Source organism: Callospermophilus lateralis, chromosome 4 (assembly GCF_048772815.1).
Source record: "Callospermophilus lateralis isolate mCalLat2 chromosome 4, mCalLat2.hap1, whole genome shotgun sequence".
NCBI lineage: Eukaryota > Metazoa > Chordata > Mammalia > Rodentia > Sciuridae > Callospermophilus > Callospermophilus lateralis.
Genome location: NC_135308.1, coordinates 34200681 through 34224269, shown reverse-complemented (window position 1 = coordinate 34224269; position 23589 = coordinate 34200681). Strand labels below are relative to the sequence as shown.

The window sequence follows — 23589 nt, the reverse complement described above, 5'->3', positions numbered from 1 at the left end:
TAATCTAAACACCAGCTCTGTGGACCCCAGCTACATATTGACACCCTCCTTGGGCAAGGATCAGTCTAGCAGAACAGCGATGGGGGGCTTTGGTGGGAAGGGGCGATAGATGCAAGAAGAGAACTAGGATTTTCTGAACAGATTAACAGTCTGCTGTGCTCTAGCATGAATAATACCAGTGTAATGCTTTCATTTGTACTTTATGAAAGATCTACCTGCTCGCACAGGTCTCCGCCTATTAAAACAGAGGGGGAAATGAAGCCATTATCTGCATTCCATGAAGTGCCATGTAGTTATACACGGGCAGCCAGCCAAGGGAGGGTCCTCACCAAGCCTCTGGGCACAATTCAAGAGCAAAATAAAGTTGTTACACTACACAGGATTAGCATCAGGAAAGGAGGGCCAGGAAGTCAACACAACCGTGCACAGAAAACACTTTTAGCTTCAGTGTTTTATCTTCTGGTTCCAGGGTTACCTTGAGTGTCTGAAAACCCATGACTGGAACCAGCCAGGTCAACCAGCCAGGTCAACCAGCAGCTTACGGTACTAGGTCAGCACTTTGAAACCAAGTAGGAAAATGCCAGTCATTTGCAAAATACATGAGCTCATAGTGTAAAATAATCACAGAGTACTGTGTGTAAATAAGCAGGCACACTGAAAGAGACAAAAAAACAAAGCATCTTGCTTTATTTGTTCAAAATACAAAGCTTTAGGGGTTGGGGATGTGGCTCAGTGGTAGAGCACCAGATTTGGTCCCCAGCTCTGTTAAAAAAAAAAAAAAAAAAAACAGATAATGAATAAATGGCTACATTTGCAGTTCATTTTATTTCATTTAATCTTCCAACAGGATAACAATGTGCCCAAGCCCTCAACTGGTAAAGAGCAGAGTAGGGATGGAAATCCAAGTCCATAACCAGAGATCCTGACGGGCCACCAGGTTTATCCCTGACAAAGACATCAGTAAGAGAAGTGGCAACAGGAGAGGGAAGAAAAGCAGGCTGCTCACGGCACCCCACCAAGCCCTTCCTCAGAGGGCAGATGAGAGGGTGGAGATAAGGTAGGGCCACCCATTGCCTTGCTAGGTGGCATCCTAATGATAGGGACAAGCTGGGAAAAATCAAGGTGAGAGACACATGAGCAAGAAAGAAGGTTATCAGCCTCGCAGACACAGAACATGATTTCAGTCCAGAAAGTTTAAAAATCTGGAATTTTTTGGATTTTTAAAAACTGTACAACAAAAGCATACTTCAAAATTAGAGAATGAGGACACTATTTTTAAGCACTACTACCCGATACATTATAATAGTCATTTTAACCACTAGTATCTATTGTGATTTTACTCTAACTTGGATCCTTCTGCCACAATTCACATCCTCTAAGCCTTCTAAACTCAACTGTACTATAAAACCATTTTCTAGAACATCTTCTTATTTGAGAACATCATCCTCCCACCTTCTCTTCCAGGGGCAGTTTGCATGGAAAAAAAAGAAAACATAGCCCTAAAGACAGCAAGTCAAACACAGGAAAACCACTGTTTCCCTACTTGTGATTTACGTGACAACATGTTTCAAGCTTTCTCAACTTAAACCAAAACTTGGAAGGAGCGGGGGACTCCTCCTTTAATTTTACCTGAAATTTCAAACTTACACATGTCATAGAAAAATATCAAATTAAAAAAATATATATATTTACAGTAACCTTGAAATACACATATTTTTTAAATGCTGAGTATACGTGCTCACCAAAAGTACAAGTGTTCTGCTGCTTTTTTTAATAGGCTGGAAAAAAGCCTAACAAATGTATGTACATGAAAGAAAAAAAAATAGTGGGAAAAGCATGTTTGTTTAATATAAATCAGGAGCTCACCACAGTGATCTGTAAAGTACACCGGATGCAGGAATCGACATCCGATGCCCAAATTTCTCTTGGAGTTCTCTTTCCAATAACATCAAGGTCTCTCCTCACAAGCTCACAAATGCCACTTTCTACCAATGTCAAGAGCAGGTTGCCTAAATTCACCCAAACTCCGTGAAATGTTAACTTCTTTAAAATCACTTTCAGGCAGCCTTGGGAATGTCATCAAACTGGTGGGTTTTAATTTTTTTTAAATGTATCTAAAAGTTTATGAATTGTAATGTTGGTACTATAATGTTGGTCTTTATCCCATGACATATCCATCTCTGTGCATTCAGAATTTCAACTCTTTCTACCAAATATACAATGCTCCATTGAAAAATTTTTCAAAAGTGCAAAGAAGTTGGTCTTTTCTCTGGAGTTCCTAAAATGGAGCTTGCATGTCTTTTAGATCATGAATCTTGCAACCCTGTTTCCCTCTGACAACCCATCCAAGGATGGACCCGGTAACCAACAAAGCCAAGTCACATCATCTAGCCATGTGCACATTTTCACACACAATAAACTACCTTTTAGTCAGAATTTTGGACTCCTAGATTACTGGGCAGTTTTAGGAGCCAAAGTTTATTTATTTTCTTTCTTTTTTTTTTTTTTTTGGCAGTAGGGATTGAACCCAGGGGGTGCTTAATGACTGAGCTACATCCTCAGTCCTTTTAAAAATATTTTTATTTTGATACAGGGTCTTGCTAAGTTGCTGAAGCTGACTTTAAACTTGAGATCTTCCTGCCTCAGCCTCCTGAACTACTGGAGATCACAGGCATAAGCCTCCATGCCCAGCCCAAAGTTTATGACACAATTCAGCCCCCAAAATAGTTGGAAAGGTTTTTTTTGTTGTTGTTATTTTTGTTGTTTTGTTTCATTTTTGTTTTTCCCCACTGATTCAGTTCATTATTTTTACAAGAATGTTCACATCATTTCAAAGCTTTAAAAGTGGTCTCTTGCCTTCAGAAAAAAAACAGTCCTTTTCTTATAGCATGATTTCAGGTATATATTGCACCCAGACCAGGGACTGAACACAGTTTCAATTTATCACAGCTAACAGCAAAAGTGATGATTCCATCTGTGGCTTCACCAGAACTTCAATAGTTTCAACTGTCATTTTACAGTAAATTAAACTCTCATTCAGCCCAAATTCAGCTCTATCATCTGGAATTTCTTCTCCATTTCCTCTCCAAAGTCATTTTGGCAGATGTGAAATGTCAGTTTTCATGAGAATATCTTTAAAGAGGACTTACGAATCTTTTTAATTAAGGAATTATTTAATATAAAATTTTCACAGTTTTCTTAAATTTCTAGTAATGAGTTCAAGTTCCATTCAGGCTGATATATGGAGGAAAACTGAATTTCCCAGGGGAAAAAAACCCACCATTTTTAATAAGATTTTTATGATTAAGGTTAAATAGTATCATTGCTCAGCTTTTAAAACTAAACACAAGAGGCTAGCTCCTGTAAATAATAATAATAATAATTTTGAGTATTGTTTGGACAGGCCTGGAGTCAGGAAGATGTTAATGTTGGACACTGGAGGCTCATGCTAACTACTCTAGGCATCCAATTGTGTCAGCAAAATGTTTGATCCTGTGTATTCTAATATATACAATATAAATGCTTTTAAATATTTTATTTTTAGAATACACACATACAACATGTACAATTTTGACATCTTCCCCTGCCTTCTTAAAAAAGTAGAAACTTTTCGGTTTCCTTTTTATTTCATTTAAGGTTCACATATATTCCTGCCTCAGGGTGATCCAATATGGCAACCTACAGTGACATAGAGACCTGAAACTGAATATCACATGGTCAAATGTGATATTAACAATGGACATTGTTAATGGACATTAACAATAATGTCCATTATGTCCTGTAGTTATTATTTAATTTCACACCCTTTCCTCTAAACTGCAAGAAAAAGACCTCTTTTCCCCCTTACAAAAAATGTTCTATGATCAAAGTTTCCCTTCTCTCATGTCAAAGAGCTAAACAGACCAGTCTACCTTGCTCTTCATAATTATCCAATTTGTTTTATTTTTTTAATTGAGATATAATTAACATACCATTTAACTTATTAAAAACTGATAGTCCAAGTCTTAACTTCTAAAGCATTGTCCATAAATCAAATAGATTTGATATATGACTGTAATCATCATTAGACTGATGTATTTTGTAGTATTTTGCCAAGATTAAGCCTCTTTGGGATACAATTCTATATTCTTCTCTTATGCACCCTCGTAACACACTGTTGAAAGAAGGTAAATATAATGCCCCCCAATAAAAGAGGTACTATTTAAATTAAATCTCTTATTCAATTTTCTCTTTGTTAAATTCTTATGCTCAAAGTAACATCATCTCTTGCCAAAGAAAATCTGAAAAATAGAGAAAAAAAGTCACCCTTAGCCATATTACTCAAATTCAAACACTATTAGTATTCACAACATTAATATTTAGTGTATTTTCTTTTAATATACAACAGACAACATGTGCAGAGGAACTTAAATGCTGGTCACAGACTGACAACAAAACCATGTTTATATGTTAAGAACACGGGCTTCCGGGTGTCTTATCAGGTGGTTCTCATTCAGGAGGTGGGCCAGAGAAGATTCATTCATTCACTCATTCATTCATTCATTCAAAGTTCGCAAGATGCTTCCTTGCAGAGAACATTTGTGAATACCCTGTTTCAAGCACAGACTTTCTTATCTCAAAAACAGACCTGACCCTCAGAGTGACTACGAAAGATTGACATTCTAACAAAGAAGCCGATGTTACAAATACCACGGAAATCCCATCAAGCAAGGTTACCCAAGCTCTCTAAGCTCAGCTTTTTCATCCACAAAGTGGGCACACCGAGAGCCATTTATAAAAACTAAATGATGGCCGAGGTTGTAGCTCAGTGGTAGAGCGCTTGCCTAGCACGTGTGATGCACTGGGTTCAATTCTTCATTTAAATAAATAAAGTCCACTGACAACGAAAAAAATATTAAAAAAAAAAAACTAAGTGAGAAATGCACTCGGCATAGGACCCAGTAACATTGCTATCCTTTCCCATCATGCCTGAATATCTTGTTTAAAAATTAATTCTGATTTGCATACTATGACACATTTTTTAAAATATTTTTTAGTTGTTAATGGACCTTTATTTAATTTATTTATATGTGATACTGAGAATCAAACCTAATGCCTCACCCATGCTAGGCAAGCACTCTGCCACTGAGCCACAGCCCCAGACCCACTATGAAATATTAAATGCATTTTAAGTAACATTAGATACCATAAACATTTTTCCATGTTGCTTCATGACCTTCACAGACATTTTAATACCTGTATAGTTTTCTACCCAGTAAATAGAATTGTAATTTATCTAATTATTTTCCATTCATCTCATTTAGATTATTTGAAATTTTTCTTTCTTAGAAATTGTGTAGCCAGGCGTGGTGATGCTCCTGTAATCTCAGCAGCTTGGGGGGCTGAGGCAGGAAGATCTCGAGTTCAAAGCCAGTCTCAGAAATTTAGGGAGGCCCTAGAAACTCAGTGAGACCCTGTCTCTAAACAAAATATTTAAAAAGGGGCTGGGAATGTGGCTTAGTGGTTAAGCACCCCGGGTTCAATCCCTGATACCAAAAAATTAATTAATTAATTAATTAAATTGTTTAATGAGTAGCCTCCTACATGCAGTTTTCTATATTTTGGATTGCTATCTTAGACACAATTCTAGAGTTCAAATTATGACATAAAGCTATGTTATTTTTAACACATAGTGCCAAGATGCTTTCAAAAAAATTTTTTTTCAATTTACACTATCATTGGCAATGCATTAGATGTCAGACTAAATTCACCCTTACCAACACGTTTTCCCTTCAGTGTTAAACTAGAAGCTTAGAAATTACCAGCAGCAGCTTGTTAATATTAACTATAATTTAAGTAGACTTATACTATTTCTATAAATCCACATCACATAAAGAATTGGACTAGAAAATATAAACTGAAGTTTGCAGTTTCCACCTTCAAAGAAATCACATTCTAATGGAAAGGACACAAAGTGACCTGCTCATATAATCAAGTAGAATATAAATGCCAACTATGTTTTAAAATAATTGATCACATAAAAGGGAACCATTTGTGACTTTTACGACTTGAGAAGGCAGTATCTTAATTGAAATGCCTGGATAATCTTTTTGGCATGAGGACAAAATCAGCACAATGACCTACTACTTGGAAAATTAAATATGTTCCCAATTTACAAAGAACTACCTTCATTCACTAGAGTTCACATTTCCGTCATCAGAATTTTTGAGTACAGAGGGTCAGGGTTTAGAGAAAAACAATTACATTCTCTCTCTGAACAACTTCACATATCCAAGTCCTCCTTCTCAAAAACAGAAGCATTTTTTTTAATAGATCATACTCCTGATCCTCAGATTGGCAGAATGACTGACATTCTAACAAAGGAGCCAATCTTACAAATACCATGGAAATTATATGAACTCATCAATTCATATAAAACTGTTCTTTAGAAATCATTTCAATTAATAGTCTATCAGCATATCTTCTAATAAATTTTTAGAAATTTTAATAGAAACAGGAAAGAAAAAAATCACTTTAAATGTAATACTTATTCAGCAGTTTTTAAAAAAACAGTCTGAAACCATTTAGTTTGTGCACAAAGTTATTGTGCACAATGTGACTTAATCTACTAATCACCAGTTTGAATACATATAAATTCATGTTAAAATTTATTCATGTAAATTGGTTGGCTAAATCTGATCTTTATACATTTTCACTACACATTTAGTTACATAGAGTGGGACTTCAAGGAATCCAGGCTTTCTTTCTTTTGGCCCCTTTATAAGAAATAGGCACATACTTGATTTAAAAAAAAAAAAACTCACATTATTTTAAGACAACAGGAAATCTTGGAGTTTTCTGAGTATTCATTGTTCTACAGTCTCAATGAAATACATAAGTGTTCATTTTGAAGAGGACAGAAAGGAGAGCAAAGAAATTTATTGATTAACCTTTTTTCTCTTTACAGGAAGCATTTTCGTATTAATCACCTACAGCTGAGGTAACACCATCAATTTCCATGTGATTTTGGTCTCCATGGACCTCTTCAAATGAAAGACTTTCCTGTATGAGAAACCTCTATTTTTGTTCCTATCTTTATTTACTTCTTGATTTGTGACAGTTTCAAACCCAAAGGAAATGGGAGATTTATAATGAGAAGAGTGTGACAAGAACGAAACTTGTCACCCAAAGAAAGATCATGACACCCGATCTGCTTGTGCCCTTCAAAATTCCCTAGAATTGCCTCAGGGCGCTGCTGGCTTTGTGAGCCACATTAACTCAGTAACAGGGCCAACATCCTCACTTCTCTGCTTCTGAATCCTGGATCTAAAATACTTATACAACATGCAGTTTACCCAGTGTAAACTAGCAAACTAACAAAAAACAACTTGAATTTCAACTAACACTGGGTTAGTCTCCTTAGGAAAAACGGATGCCACTGCCCTTGTACTCTCCAAAATCCCACCCTGTCCTCTGAGTCCTGTTCAGTCACAAAGAGCATTTGCCTGACCAAACTTTTAGTCTGGTTCCTGAACCTTCTCCTAGGTTCATCTGTGCATTTGTAAAATACAGTTTCAACAAAGTTCCCTGCTAAGTCAGCTTAGCAATAAACCCCATTCTTGATACCTGATGACTCTCAATGTCTGATTACCTTCCTTGTCCTCCATCTTTCCACAGGGGATGTCTGACCGCCTGGTCCTGTGTACAGCAAGAATCTTGTTAGGTTGGTTTGCCCAGGTTGGTTCGTCTTATCTCTTATTTTTAAATCATTTTCCAACCACTGACTCCTCTCTGCTCCTTGGCTATAAATTGCCACTTGCCCATGCTGTATCTTTGGTTGAGCCCAGTCTCTTCCCTACTGCAAAATCCCATTGAAGTGGTCCCTGTATCTACTACAATGGTCCTGAATAAAGGTTTCCTTTGTGGTACTAGGGATCAAATCTAGGGATACTCTATCACTGAGCCACAACCCCAGCCCTTTTTATTTTTTTATTTTACGACAGAGTCTCACTAAGTTGACCAGGCTAGCCTTGAACTTGAGATTCTCCTGTCAGTCTCCCAAGTCACTATGATTACAAGTGTGTGTCACTATGCCTGGCTTAAATAATTCTTTCCTTAACATCAGGTACTTGACAACCATAGGGTATTTTCAGGCCAGGAAGTAAACGTTTTACCAGCTCACACCCATGCTGCCTCCTTCTGTACAACTACAAGTAGCAACTACAATTATCTCTTCCCTAGTCACTTCCTTAGGATCAGTCAGTGGTAGAGAATACAGAGTTCACTTATCTACAGAATAAACTGGTTTACACACCAGGGCTGCAGTTATGAGGTCAAAAGGAAATCACCAGCCACAATGAAACCCATTATTTTGTACAATTAAAATGCAAAATGTATTAAATAAATTTATTTTAAAAAGGAAAACACCAAAGATGACACTTAATTTTTCACTGGTAAAAACGGCAGTAATCACTCCAGGCACAGCGTGACGCACATTTGTAATCCCAGCTACTTGGGAGGCTGAGGCAGGACAATTGCCAGTTCAAGCCAGCCTCAGCAACTCAGAGAGACCCTGTCTCAGAATAAAAAATAAAAAGGGCTGGGGATGTAGCTGAGTGGTAAAATGTTCCCATTCAATTCCCAGTAACAAAGAAACAAACAACAAAAAAAAGATGACAGTGTCCATTTGAGTCTTGAACTTCATTATCCCAATCAATTCAATACACATGATTTACAAAAAGCTGATATTTTACTGTCTCACATGGAGAACCTTGTAACTTTTGGAGAATGAAAGGTGTATAAAGTTGTTCATAATCAGTTTGGTACTAAGGTATTTTCAGAGGAAAAAAGCTAACAGTTAAAATATTTCATCAAAAAATAACGAATGCAAAGTAAATACACCAAAGGAAAACATCTAAGAGTTACATTGAAAAGCCTGCTTTTCTGTCTAATTTTCTAGAATGTCAAATTTGTATAAATATACAACTTATACAAAATTGGACAAATAAAAAATATATGAAAAAAAAAATATATATATATAGGCAAAGTCAATAATCAAGATGCGTAGGATGTCAAAATATCCAAACACATAGAGGCAAAATTATTGGTAATATAATTTAAAAACTTTCAGGAGATGACTTTTGTATACTTACAACAACAAACCTGAGAGTGATAAGGTATTAACTTACTACAACATCCAACCCCCAAAAAATAAAAAAATAAAAAATAAACACAACAAAGTTGAGCAATAAAATAAGTTATATATATATATATATATATATATATATATATATATATATATATATATATTTAATAACAATATTAAACAGACATATCCTGTGGAAAAACTCCTTTTTTTCAAGTTTCTGTGGAATATAAAAACTTGATCTCTCTTAGGCAATAATATAATATCAATAAACTTGGAAAAAACACATACAGTAGGCTCTCCAAATCCATGGGTTTTTCATCTACAGATTTAACCAAAAACAGATTGAAAATATTCACAGAAAAAAAAAAAAACCTGTGTCCTTACTGAATATGTGTCCTGTCCTTATTCCCTACAATACAGTATAGCAACTACTTATACAGCATTTACACTGTATTAGGAATTGTAAGTAATCTAGAGATGCCTTAAAGTCTAGGGGAGAATGTGTGGAGCTTATATGCAGTATTATGCCATGTGATATAAAGGACTTGAGCAAAAGCAGATTTTATTTTCCACAGGAACCCTGCCACCAATCTCCTCAGTATATAGAAGAATGACTATAAATGTATTGATATTTTAAAACTTCTCTAATAGCAGTTCAAGTTTTACACTCCCCCCACTTAATTTTTGTCTTTACCTCATGGTTATGAAATAGAGTCAACACTGGCTACTATAAAATATGAGAGACCAATAACAACAGGTTGTTTTTTGTTTGTTTTGTTTTGTTTGTTTGTTTGTTTGAGAACTCACAATTTCTAGAGGGGAAAGGGAGAAAGAAAGTAGTCTAGGATAGTGTCCAGGTTAAAGAGGAAATCAAAATACTAATGATAGGCTATCTAAATGAAAACAATGATAAAACTATAAATCAAGCTTATGGACTAGATCAAAGCTGTACTCAAAAGCATTTTCATAACTTTGAAGACTTTACATTTTACATTTATACTATACATATGTACTGTATAAATCATGCAGCCTGACATATTTTTTCACAGAACCTATATATTATGCTGTTAATTTTGGGGAAAAAATTATCTAGCATCATAACCAAGAGTAGAATTGAAAAGAACTGAAATACACTTTACCATACATAATTAATTTTTTCTAATTTAGGAAACTTCAAGATAATATTTTTACATCTAATACTTTCAGTGTAAACTTTTATGTAGAAAACAAACAGACTTAACTAGGAGAAGCAATGCCTTAAAATTAGATTAAGCAAAATAATGTTGATAATTTGCTTACTCATAGACTCTGAAGACCTAAATGCCATTTAATTCCGGATCCTCAGAAAAGAAAACTAAGAACAATGGAGAATGACGTGATTAAATTTCCTTCCAGCACCATTTCCCATTTTTTATCATTAAAACAATTTACTCAATATCCTTCACAGTGTCTTATTTTCTAAAATAAAGCACTTCTCAGTTGGTTGCAAAATATTTCTTATCGTTACTTCCTAAGGCTCCAGTTTGGCAACACTTTGAACACCCATCTGGCATTGCCATTATCCTGCAGTCACCTGCTGATGGTGCATTTTAAAACTCTTTCTATCAAGAACTGGGCTTGCAAGTCACCCCCAAAGTTTGTGTCACTTTCTACAGATGCTCCAAGCAATACCACCACTTGTCTGACTTAAAATATGGAGACCAGCATTATCTTTAGTACTCTGCTTAATTTATTTGCTCAGATATTTGCATGTTTTAATCAAGTTTCATAAATCATGTCTTTAATTTTTAACTTTCAGAAGAAATTACAGTACCATATCTTTATATATATATATATATATATATATATATATATATATATATGCATATGCATTGAATATATATATATATATGCATTGAATATATATATATATATATATAATGCTAGTGAACAAAGTCAAAGTCTGCCAGCAGAAATGGCTTGCAGTCTCAAAAGGGTTAACAGCAGAAACTCTGGAGTCAGATTACCGGGGTGAAATTTGAATTTACTTGTTCATTCAGGGCTACTCCCTGAATCTCAGCCCCTCTTCTATGAACACAATATTAGCACTACTAATATTGTGGACACAATATTCTATGGACACAATATTAGCACTACTTCTCTAGGGATTAAGTAAGGATGTATATAAAGTGGTAGAATAATCCCTGATCCACAATAAACATTAATAATTGTTAATTCTTCCTCTTCTCCTGTTACTCCATCCCTCCCAACTCTGAAGAATAGCAAGTATTAATGAAAAGAAGAAGTATATGTATGCAGACTGTCTTCTAGAATGTTCTTTTTCAATATAAAATGAAATATTGACGATAAAGGCAAATTTTTTTAAAAAAAGACACTAGAATAACCAACATTATCTGAATGCAAAGGTGGTTTCTGAACCACTGCTTTTGTTTTTCTACATTAGCGCTTCATGGTCTACTAATCATTAAACACTTTCCTTGAACAAGCTTCTTTTTTTTTAACAAATTAATAACCAGGCTTTGATGAAAGGAAAGTGATCAACCTAGATAAATCATGCCAGTCACAAAGTCTCCCATAATAAGAAAAAAGGAATTACTCATGTTTTCAATGGTTCTGTATTAACTCCAAAGTCAGTAGTCTTTCCAAGGCTTTCCAAGCTTATCAGGAACAAAACGGAAGGAACAAGGGGAGAAATGATGAGTTATCAGAACCTAGAGGGTAACAGGTCATTATCTCCAAAGGAGAAAGACCAGAGAACCCTGATGAATGTGGGCAATTGTCCAGGACAATGCAGGTGCAACGGATGAGAGGAACAAAGGGGATGTCTTTCAAAAAGGATGGTGGATCTCAGTCATCCTCACACTCCTACAGGGGTCCAGAACTGTCTAGTTTATTGGCCAGACAACATAGATTTTGGGGGAAAAAAATCCAAGGTGAATGGTCCAGAATAAATATTTCTTATATTTGTCATATTTGCAGCTTCAGCATCTGCAGAATCAACCAACCACAAATTACAATATCCAGGAAAATAAACTGCATCTCTGATAAACATGCACAGACTTTGTTCTTGTCATTTTTCCCTAAATAATACAGTATAACTACTATTTACACAGCATTTAAATCTTATTAGGTATAAAGGTATATAGGTCATCTAGAGATTATTTAAAGTATACTGGAGAGTGCACGTAGGTTATATGCAAAAGCTACACCATTCTCAGGGACTTGATCATCTGAGGCTTTTGGTATCCAAGAAGGATTCTGGAACCAGTCTCACCAGGATATCAAGAGATGACCATGTTAGATTTCTTAATCCTCCTCCTGCCTTGGCAAGATCAGCTAAGAGAATGCAGAGGGTTCAGCCCCCAAACCCCAGTAGATAGAATTTCCAACGAAAGGATCCAACTCATGGCAAGATTCTTTCCAACCTAAAGTCATCCAGCAACCTCATCTAAACCACACAGTTCCAACTCTGACAGGAGATCCTGCTCTCTTCTCTCTTCCCTTCCATTACATTGTTCAGCTCCCCCACCTGGACATGTGCTCTTTCCCCACACTCCCACCTTTCCCCATGACACACTCTGTGTATCTTCAAAAGCATCATAGGGGACCTCACCTGTCTATCCCTCCATCCCCAAGCTCAGTCTCTTCCAGTTCAATGCCCCCTCCAAAGGCTATCAAGCAAGTGGGAAGTGTAAGAAATCAAGCTGAAAACAGGTGCCACCTTCACGAAGGTGTCAAAGCCAAATTACCAAGAAGGAAGAAAAGAAGAATTGGTGGCAGGAGTGGAATGGCAGCAAACACTGACAGCTAGAGCAGGCAGACTGGCGGCTTTGTCTAGATTAGAAAATCTGCAGGTCCTTCCCAAAAGGAGAAAGCCTCTTAAAGGGGTAACAGTTCAAGATTTGGGGGTTTCTGTACACAAATAAAATTTTGTTCTGAAAATGGTATCAGTGCTTGTGTCCCCTCCACAACTCTCGAAGTTCTCCCCTCTTTTTCAGCATGAAGGTGTCAGGCCATCTTGGACCTAGAAGGCATGTATGAGTGGTTGATGTGGTAGCAGTAGGGAAAGCCTGGAATCTCTGAAAATGACTTTCCCTGGAGGAACATGTTCTGGGTCTCACTGTCCTGGAAATGGACACATTAAAAAGGCCCTTTGTTAATAATAAAATAAAATCAAAGTTTGGTGGGGGTGCATAAAACTTCACTTGGAAGTAGAAAGACAGAAATGTAATCCTAACATTTTGTTGCAAAAGCTTCAAAGGAAAAATCGTCCAAACCCTGTGTAGGGGGACCTGCAGGAAGGATCGGGGAAGCTGTCTGAACCAGCACTGAATAAGAGGTGAAGAGAGGGATCAAAAACACTGTGAGAGCCAAAGTTCCTGAGGAAGAACCAAAAGAGAAGTCTGTTGGATTCAGTACTTATCCTTTGATCCAGCATCTCTCAGCATCCTTGGGTTCACCACAAAGACAGAAGACTGCAGCAATCTCAGGTGGTAAGAAGATGGAATCCCACTAGACTGGATGCTCCCTCTTAAAGACACTGGTAAACCTTTAGGGGGTTCCAAAGACACTAGACCCATGAGAAGAAGGTTATTTTGAACTTATACTAGTCACTGGCATATCCTGGAAATAATCTACAAGATACGGTGCGCTCTGCAAAGGATCAGTTGACATCCTGACTACAGAGACAAGCATTTAAGAAAATTATATTCTAGGGCTTTCACGCTAAATTGAGAAAATAGATTTTATTGTATTTGTTTAGGTCTTAAGAGTAAATTCTCACCGGACACAGTGATGCACACCTGTAATCCCAGTGGCTGAGGAGGCTGAGGCAAGAAGATTGCAAGTTCAAAGCCAGTCTCAGAAATTTAACAAGGCCTTCAGCAACTAGAGAAATTTGGATACCCCATCTCAAAATAAAAAGGGCTGAGGATGTGGTTTAGTGGCTAAGTACCCCCTGGGTGCAAAAAAAAAAAAAAAAAAAAGAGTAGATTCTCCAACACAGAGGTATTCATTCACATTATTAATATCATAAGAACATCTGAAGACCTGGAGTCTGCTTATGTGGACTTTCTCACCCCCTAGGAGGTTATATCCTCATGGTCAACCCAAAGGATTGAATGAGTCTTCTTTACCACTTTAACTAAGTCTTTTATCAAATTCTTCAAAGAGATAACTCTAGTTCTGGCTCTTAACAGTATCCACTTCTGACAGTGTTGAGATCAGCTAACATCAAGATACAAAAAGCTATAAAAAATAAATCCTCTAATAACAGTATGACCCAAATATTATAGTTGGGATATGAGATTTCCCCCCAGAGTTCCTGTGTTAATGCAGGAATATTCAGAGGTGAAACGATTCTGTCCTAGTCAAAATGGACTGAGTAGTAACTGTAGGCAGGTGGGGTGTGGCTAGAGGAGGTGGGTCACTGGGGACATTCCCAGGAAGGAAATGTCCCTTCCTTGTGGCCGCTTCCCTCTTCCCTCTCTCTGCTTCCTGGCTGCCATGAGATGAGCAGCACTTCTCCACCACTCTCTTCCGCCATGATGTCCTGCCTCACTTTGGGCCCAGAGCAGTGGAATGGACTCATCTTGGATTGAACCTCTGGAACGGTAAATCAAAATAAACTCTCCTTCCTCTAAGTTTTCTTGCCAGATATTTTGGTCACAGTGATGCAAAACTGACTAATACATCAAGTTTATCAAAAGCTCTTGGCATAAGACCTTCTTAAAGATATATTTATTATTACAGTATTATATATCAATAGATTAGATTTACAACTAACTCCTTATCAATATTCCTATTTAATCTTAAGTGAGATAAATTATTAACCAGATAATTAGTTTCCCATATTAACAAGTGTCTGCAATTATATCATATCTATACCTATATTATAAGGCTTAAAATTTGATTCACAAATATAAATCAAGTATGATAAAAGTACAGTCTCCAAACTTCCAGTAACTATGCTAACACCACTGCATACATTGAAAATTCTGTTTTTGTTTTAGCTTTTAGAAATGGAGACTTATTGTGTTGCTCAGGCTGGCCCCACACTCTTGGGCTCAAGCACACTCCTGCCTCAGCCTCCCCAGTATGGCAAAACTGACATGTGCCACCATGCTGGGCTGAAACTTCTGTTTTTAAGTTGTTTAAATCATCCCTATGTGAGATATTATAAGTAGAATGAAAATGTTTAAAATTACTAGAAGCAAAAAGTTTATATATAACAAACTTCCCTGACCTTTTGTTTTCTTTTTTATCTTTTGCTTCAAGATATATGATCATCTCCTGAACAGATGCACCTTTCACTCTTGCATAATATGCACAGATAGACACCCTTTCTGTTTTATGCACTCTTTTAAAGAATTTAGTAACAACTGGCAAGTTTACCTTTCAATGCCATTTCTTTTCCAAATTCCAAGGCAGCTTGCAAAGAAGTAAACATGTGCTCCAGATCATAAGTAAGCTATTTGTAATGAAATTTATAAATCTTTGCAAAACCTCTCAGTTATGGTTAGGCAAGGCCTAGATCTCACAAGTTCATTCCAAATGCTTTAGTATAAGGACATTGACACATCTTTGCTTAAAATATCTGTGAGCCAGACTGAGATAATTCATTAAAAAAAATATGACTACCTAGAAGTTAATACAACTTTAAACACATCATTGTTCACTGTTTAGACTTAATCCTAAGATTTTAATATGAGAGGTAAACTTCTTTAAGAATGAAGCCCACATCAATCTTTTCTGGATTTTCTATAGACCCCCAAACCAAGATGCTCACATCTTCTCATCACAGAATAAATGCCCACAAGTCCCCTCCAGACCTAACCTTGGCCAGGCCCTATGATTTTCTTTTCTGTTCTTCCAACACATCAAGGTGGCTTCCATCTGCTCCTCCATCATTGCTGGCTGATTCATGCTCCATCATTCAAGTTCCCTCAAATAAGGTTGCACAGAGTAAGTATTCAAAACACTGCTCTTGAATGTATCTGCCTGGGTACAGAGTCTATCTCTATCATTTACTAATTAAATGTCCTTAGAGAAATACTTATTGTCTTAGTCCATTTTCTACATTTTCTACTGCTATAACAGAATACCTGAGGCTGTGACACTTACAAAGAAAATAATTTTATTTGTCCAATGCTTTTGGAGGTTGGGAAGTCCAAGAGCTTTAGCTACAATGTCTTCCAAGAGTATCATAACATGGTGGAAAGCTGAAAGGGTAAATGGGTGCAATATACTGTAAGCAGCTGCATTTTATAACAGCACACTCTCCAGGTAATTACTACAAAAATTAATTCAGTCCTTTGAGAAAGGCATGATTCTCCACTTAACAATCTAACCTCTTAAAAGATCTCACCTTATAAAACCACCACAATGGCAAATTACATCACGAGTTCCTGAGGAGACAAAGCATATCTAAACTACAGCACTTATCTTTCTGTTCTTCAATGTCCCATTTTCAAAATAGGTAATATAATGATACCTAAAGAATCAATATTTATTTTACATTTATATATAAATCAATATTATTTTATATTTATATTTATTATTATTATGTCATTACTCTCTATCATATCACGTTTCTCCAATTTTAAAATATCTGATGCACACTAAAATGTAAGTTTATATCTAATAAAAATGCCTGCCTCATTCTCCACTTCTATGGCTGCCATGAGATGAGCAGCACTTCTCCACCACACCCTTCCGCCATGATGTCCTACCTATAATTCTATAAATTGGCAGGTGCTCCAGTTGCTGAATGAATCAATCTTTATAACTTAAAAAGCTTCAAAACGATTGTTGAGTAGCTCAATCTATTAGTCTAGAAATAGTATTCAATTTTAAATTGACCTAAACAAACATTTTAACTAGAATTCATTGAGTATACCAATGTTTTTGGAGTATACAGTTTTTTTTTTTTTTTAAACAATTCTGCCTTGAAATTTGATTTCAAGAGGACAACTCTTGGGGCTGGGACTGTAGCTCAGTAGTGGAGCACTTGCCTAGCAAAAGTGAGGCACTGGGTTTGAGCCTCAGTACCACATAAAGATAAATAAATAAAGGTATTGTCCAACTACAACTAAAAAATACATATATTTTTTTTTAAAAAAAGGGAGAGCAACTTTCTGAGAAAAACAATAAAAAAATTTGAAATAGAATAAAATCCTGGTGCCCCTATGTTCTGAACAATTTTATAACATAAACTAAAGTTCTGATACACAGTCTAAAAAGAATATTCAAGTCTTAAGTGTATATTTGGTCTTAATTATTTGAATATCTAAAGATCAAATAGGAAAGTATAAAGAGCCACTGAAGACGACAGAGATGAGTCACTCATGTTCCCTGAGATGTGAAGTCGAGGGAACCCATTGGGACTGACAGGGGAGAAAATCCAGGACCCCTAGGAGGGAGAGGAGCATGTGGATCCACACGAATGCCTGTGAGTTTATGGAGTTTATGGTTAAGGTCCTCATAAGAACCAGGTACAGCACTTATCATTTCTTCCCATGACTGCTTCAATAGACTCTTAGCTGGTGCTCTTGTTTTTAAGTCCCTCCCAGTCCTATCCATCACCCCCACTTACCCCTCAAATCTCATTATATCACAGATCAAATACTGTCACCCTCCTCCTGCTTAAAAGCCCCCAGTGGCTTCTAAATCTTCATATCTTGCCACTCTTCTGGTGTCCTACACCACTCTCCCCTATGCACCCCACCCAGTTCCCAAACATGGAATGAACTCTTCACTCTGCATGATCTCCAGCCCCCACCTGCACAAGGCCTTCGCCATCTCCTCCCTGAGAAACCTCCGCTGCCTGCTCACTAGGCAAAAGTAATTGCTCCTTGCTCCCTCAAAAAGCAAAAGTCCTCAAACCACTTGACACACTCAGTTTTTCATGTCAGAATCCCTCCCCCAAATTGCATGCCTTATCAGTCTCAGAAAATGATAGGGACAAATACTAGTAAGTCGTTAATAAACATGTATGGGATTTAATTTAACATGATGTACTCAAAATATATAGAACAATTTTTAAATGCTACTAATATCTTGTATACACATATGCAGCCCTTTCAAGGGAGTCCTAGAAATCAAATGTCTGATCTTTTGTTCCATATGCCCAGAGTAGGTTATTTCTAACAATGGACATGAATATTACTGTAGGTTATTTCCAAGTACTAGATCTGAATATAAAAAAAAAATCAAAACTACTTTCCCTTCTGAGTTCCTTAATTCCCTGCTTTTTGTTAAACCGTGATTACTACCTTGTTTTCCAACCTTTGCCCAAATTTTACTGTTGGTTAGAACCACAGACTTTTGGAATTACAGGCACCAAAATACTTGCATTTTTCAACACAGATTTTTCAAGTTACAAAATAAAATACAAACTTGTGGATCTGCCTCGAGTGTACTACAGAACAGCCAAGACAAGATGCCCAGGCAGATGGTTTCTCTGCTTCTCCTTGAGTAGCTTCTCTACTGCAGGTTTTGTGAGAGCACAAACCCAGGAGAAGCAAAATTCAGAGAGGAGCAAAGTCATTCCTTTCTGTTCTTCAATGGGACAATCTAAGAAGAGTTTTATTACAACGCTCCACAGTGGGGTTCAAGAGAACACCTAGAAAACAACCAATTTTATGAATAATCATTATCTACCATAAGAGTAATAAAACTTGAACCAGCATTTGGCTATCAGTTTTTTCAAAGGACTACTGGTGATTGATAAGTTTTATTCAAGTTCCACCAGTAGGAACAGCAATGCCCTCTGCAGTGCTCATCAATGAGATACATTGGTTCTATAGGTATTTCACATTCACAAAATAACTACCTAAAATCACCAAGTAGCATAAAATTATCTGATAATATATGTAATACAGACTACAGGGTCAACTGAAAGGGCTGCTGCAAGAAATGTATTACTAATATTAAAGTATATAAATTTTATATACTTTGAAATTTTGTATATAAATTTCAAAGATTCCAAGACATTCCTATGTTAATATCAGTCACTCAGAGTAGTTTTAGCCAGGTTCCTGCTGGACATTCCCCTGTGATTTTGCCTCCTCAACCTCTTCTTTTTGAGCATTTGAACTTGTCACCACTCGTATTGTGGCTCAGAAAAAAAAAAAAAAAAAAAGCCTGCAACTCAGTCATCAGTGGCTCTCAGACATTGACATTACAAAGCCCAATAAAAGATCTGGCAAAAGGAAAAATGAGGAAGCCAGCAACAGACACTAACGTTCCATTAGAGAATTTTTATAGCAGATAAAATCTTTCAAACAATTCAGCATTGTACCATCATTACTGAAGCAAAACTGGAATTCCATTAGAGATGTTGATCCCTCAAGGCACTTCAAAAGAAAGTTCTCACTTAGATATCAGCAGGTATCACCCCTGCTCTTTCATCTGATGCCTCCCTTTTAAAAGGAAGTCCCTTTGCTTCCTAGGATGAAACTAAGTTAAGGATTGAGTCAATACTACAATAGCCATAGCAAGCCCCATCAGAGGACAGTTAGCTTGAGATAGCTCCCTCAACCTACCCAGATCAGATCAAGGTAACAGTCAACTACAGCAATTTGGAACCTTTAAAAACTGCCAGAATATTTCTCTTTGGTTAATATGATAGATCAATGAATCCCTATAGGCTTATAAATTCTGCTGAAATGGAAAAAAATGAACACGCTAGAATATTTTACAAATGCAATTATGTTATCATAATTGCATATTTGAGATTTCAGAATGGTGGTGTGAGGGTGGATGAAATAAGATTGGAAAGGCCACTGATACATTTGGAAGTTGGATAATGGGTTCTTGAAGGTTTCAATATACTGTTTTTATATTATACTACTTTTGTATATAATATTTGAACATTTTCAATATAAAAAGCAAAAAAAAAAAGTATGAAGACAAGTCTCAAACTATTAAAATGCTGTAGGAAAATCTATACAGTGAAGAAATATGAATATATATATATATATATATATATATATATATATATATATATATTCTTCCTAAAGTGTTAAAGTCCTACAAGTATAAGAGCACATCAAGTCTCAGAAGTATTAACCTCAGCACCTTTACTAAGCAGCTTAATTACATGAAGGCAGCTGAGGGTTCTGCTAAACTAAAAAAGAAAAGAAAAAGAAAAAAAGGAGGAGGTGGTGGTGGAGGAGAATTAAAGCATCTTTTGAAATGCAGCACAGGTTACAAAACCAACAAGATGCAAGCTGCTTTTTGTCTATTCAAGGACAGCTTTGTAAAAATCTCGGCTATACAAAAATAGACAAAACACAACAAAATTGAAAATGCTATAAATTTGTCATGCGCATATAAGACACATTAGCAGGTAAAAGCTAATCCTTCAGAGGAAGGCATCATAGCAACCGTGGGTAACGAAAAAGGCGACTTTGCTTTTAGAGTTTGAACTTTTGACCTCTTCCCAAAATGTCACGAAGGAATTTTTAAACCCCTGAACTGTAAAGAATCTGTAAAGAATGCTTTCTTCCTTGAAATCGTTTCATAAAGCATTATTATTTACTATACTTTTTTTTTTTTTTTTTTTTTTTAGCCACCGGGCCCAAGGTACAAAACTAAAAAGCAAATTCTAAAAGCTATGCAAACCGGATTAAGAAAAAATGTTAAGTAGTGCAATAAAAAACAGCAAGTCAAGGCAACATTGGAAGTACGGCAGCGAAAATCACCTCTCGGACTCCTTTCCCCTCTTAACATTTTTCTTTTTTTCTTTAGTCAACAAAAGAGATCGGACTTTTCACCGTCCTTTGTTGCCCCTTTCTTCCTTCAATCACACAAAAACGACATGGATAAAGTACTGGAGGCAAGACATTGAAAACGAAATCTACCGTTTTGTCTGAAATGCAGGTGCGTAAAAATTCAGCCAACACCTGAGCTACCTGACGCGTCCCCCGAGGTCGCCACCCTGGGAAAGGACGCCCGGGGGGCGGTGGCGCACCTGAACTGCCAGCAGTCGCTTCGGAGTAAGAGCCTCGCAGCTACCTGACGCTACCTGAATCTGCCCTCTTCACCTTCTTCAGCTCCGCACGCACCTCCGCGGCCCGCGCTGCGCAGTCGGTAAGACTCACTGAGCCGGGAGCCGGCTGCCGCTGAGCTCTCGCGCGCCACCGCGCCGCCTACCTGGCCGCCCCAGGCACCGCCCCGCCGGGGTGCGCCGCCCGCACCGCCAGGGAGGCTCCGTGGGCTGGACCGGGAGGCGTGGGGGAAAGGCACAGCTCCCTATTTTAGGTGCCAGGAAGGTCCCCAATCCCGAGCTTCCAAAGGGCCGACGGTCCCCTCGGTCCTCGGCCGAGGCGCAGGCATCCAGAGATGCCAGGGCACTCGTCACCTCCGCGGTGCCGGCAGCGGACCGACTCAGGGCAGCCTGGGGGTCCCGCGGACGAAATGGCCCCGAGCGGACGGGGCGCGCGGCGGCCTCACTCACCCAGGCAGCGGATGTGGAAGCCCGAGGGTGGCCGCAGCGCCCGGCGGGTCCAACCCTCTCGCAGCGCTTCCAGATGCTCCTCCTTTCCCTGGATCAGCAGGACCTGCTCGTCGATCCAGCCCAGGAAGAAGGTCTCGGCCACCGCCGCCGTGACCTTCTTGTTCCAGAAGTGCTGCATGTTCTCGGCCTTGAAATCGGCGAAGATCTCGTAGCCGATGTGATGTCGGGCCAGCTGCCGGGGCTGGACCGGGGGCTCGGGCTGCGCTGCCCGGGGCCCCTCTCCAGCCGGCCCCTCGGCCGGGCCCAGGACGATGGCTAGAGAGTGAGGCGCGATCTGCAGAAACTTCTCCATCTTCGGAGGCATCCGCCGCACGGCCCCCGCTCACCGCGGCCGCCGTCTCTCGCCCGTCCAGAGAACAGCCGCTCGGACGTAGCTGCACAGCAAGTGGGGAGCGTCAGTGTCCCCCGCCCCCAAACCAGTCCAGCTGACCTCCCCCCGCGGCCAGGCTGCTGTGCACGCCGACCAGGGCCGAGTCCCAGCCCGCCGGCGGTCGCAGCACGTCGCTGCGCAGGAAAGGGAAGGGGTGCGGAGCCCGTCCCCGCCCGAGGTCCCGCGCACGTTACCTGCCGCTCCGGGCCACCCTCCCGGCACCGCTCATCTTCCTGCGGCTGCACCCTCGCCTCCCACGGCACCCGGCGGCCCCGGAGGGGGGCGGAGACCGGGAGGAGGGTGCCCAGGGGGCGGGCAGTTTGCACAGAGCCCGGGAATCCCCTTGGTTGGACTCGGCCCGAGGAATTCCGAGGAGTCCGGTGTCTAAGGTGATCTAAGTGGCTGGGGTGGCCAGAGAGGTGCGTTTAGGTCGGGGGGCCGTAAGCGTACCGGGAGGCTGGGGGAGGGACTCGGCGACACTAGGAAGGCACCGATTCCGGAGCTTCGAGTGTCGCTCCTCCCCAAGCTCCACCCCCGCCCCCACCTCCCACCTCCCGCTGACTAGTTAATGTACCCTTGAAAGTGGCTTTTTTAAAAAACTTAGTCAACCACGAAAAATTGTCATCAGTACCCCCTCTCAAACTCTTGTGGAACTCTACTGTCGTATCTTTAGCAGGTACTGTGGGTCTACCCTAAAAGAAACCCAGTGATTCCTAGTCTTAGCGACGCAGCTTACAGTTCATTAAGAGGTCATAGAAATTTAATAGAAAGGAAGTGATTATACTTTTACGTTTTTAGCCTTGTTTCTTCTACAAAAGGTTCTGGTTTTTCCTATTTTTTTTTTTAATCGAGAGAGACTTGAATTCTTATCCAAAGAGGTGATTGACATAAGAAGTGTAAGGGGTTAAAGCTCCATTTACCTAGGGCAGTGGTTGTCCAGCTTCAGTGTGCATCAGAATCACCTGAACGTTTATTAAAACCGAGAATCTGGGTCCCATTCCTAGAGTCTCTGATTCAGTAGAGAATGAATCAGAATGGTTTTTTATTATACCCGCCCCCCATATTTGTAGGTGGTGGTCCTAGACCATGCTTTGGAAAACAATGAACCAGAAAAAAATGTTGTTCAACCTAGGCTTGGAGGTTGGAAGGAATAACCGAGCAGTTTGCCACTGGTGTCCTGTGATTTTCCTCTCATGAAATAGTCACTAACCTTAGGTTTGAAGGCCTAATTTTTAGTCTTGTGGAGTGTAACTTTGAACACAAAATTCAGTCTCCCCATCTATACAATGGAACTTAAGTCCTACTCAGTCCCTGTCACTGGGCTGGGGAAAGAATCAAGAAAGGAAAGGAATATGAAGTCACCTTAGATTACAAAATTTGCATCATTCCCGGGACATGTCACCAGTCACAGGACTGCTCCTCAGACCTCATAAAGCTGAGTCCTGGGTTTGGAGTGAGGAAGGCAGCTGGAGCTGAATCCTGCCCTCAGAATTTCCCAGGCACCCACGGTGGGATGAGACCTGTTATTTTCTTGTCCAGCTTTTAGTGTTTTAGCTCTAAGCCTCAATTTGG

General features: G+C 38.8%; 1 protein-coding gene across 2 annotated transcripts in view; it reads right to left on the bottom strand.

The window, feature by feature from the left end:
* The window catches only part of Stox2 (storkhead box 2), a 223683-nt gene extending 201394 nt beyond the window's left edge, over nucleotides 1–22289 (bottom strand). For both annotated transcript variants that reach the window (XM_076853691.1, XM_076853692.1), the window contains exons 1-2: nucleotides 22212–22289; nucleotides 21588–22021 (exon numbers count right to left, since the gene is read on the bottom strand). In XM_076853691.1, coding sequence (XP_076709806.1) covers nucleotides 21588–21951 — 364 coding nt within the window. In that variant the 5' untranslated portion in view covers nucleotides 21952–22021; nucleotides 22212–22289. The remainder of the gene's footprint in view (nucleotides 1–21587; nucleotides 22022–22211) is intronic.
* Between the last annotated feature and the right edge of the window lie 1300 nt (nucleotides 22290–23589).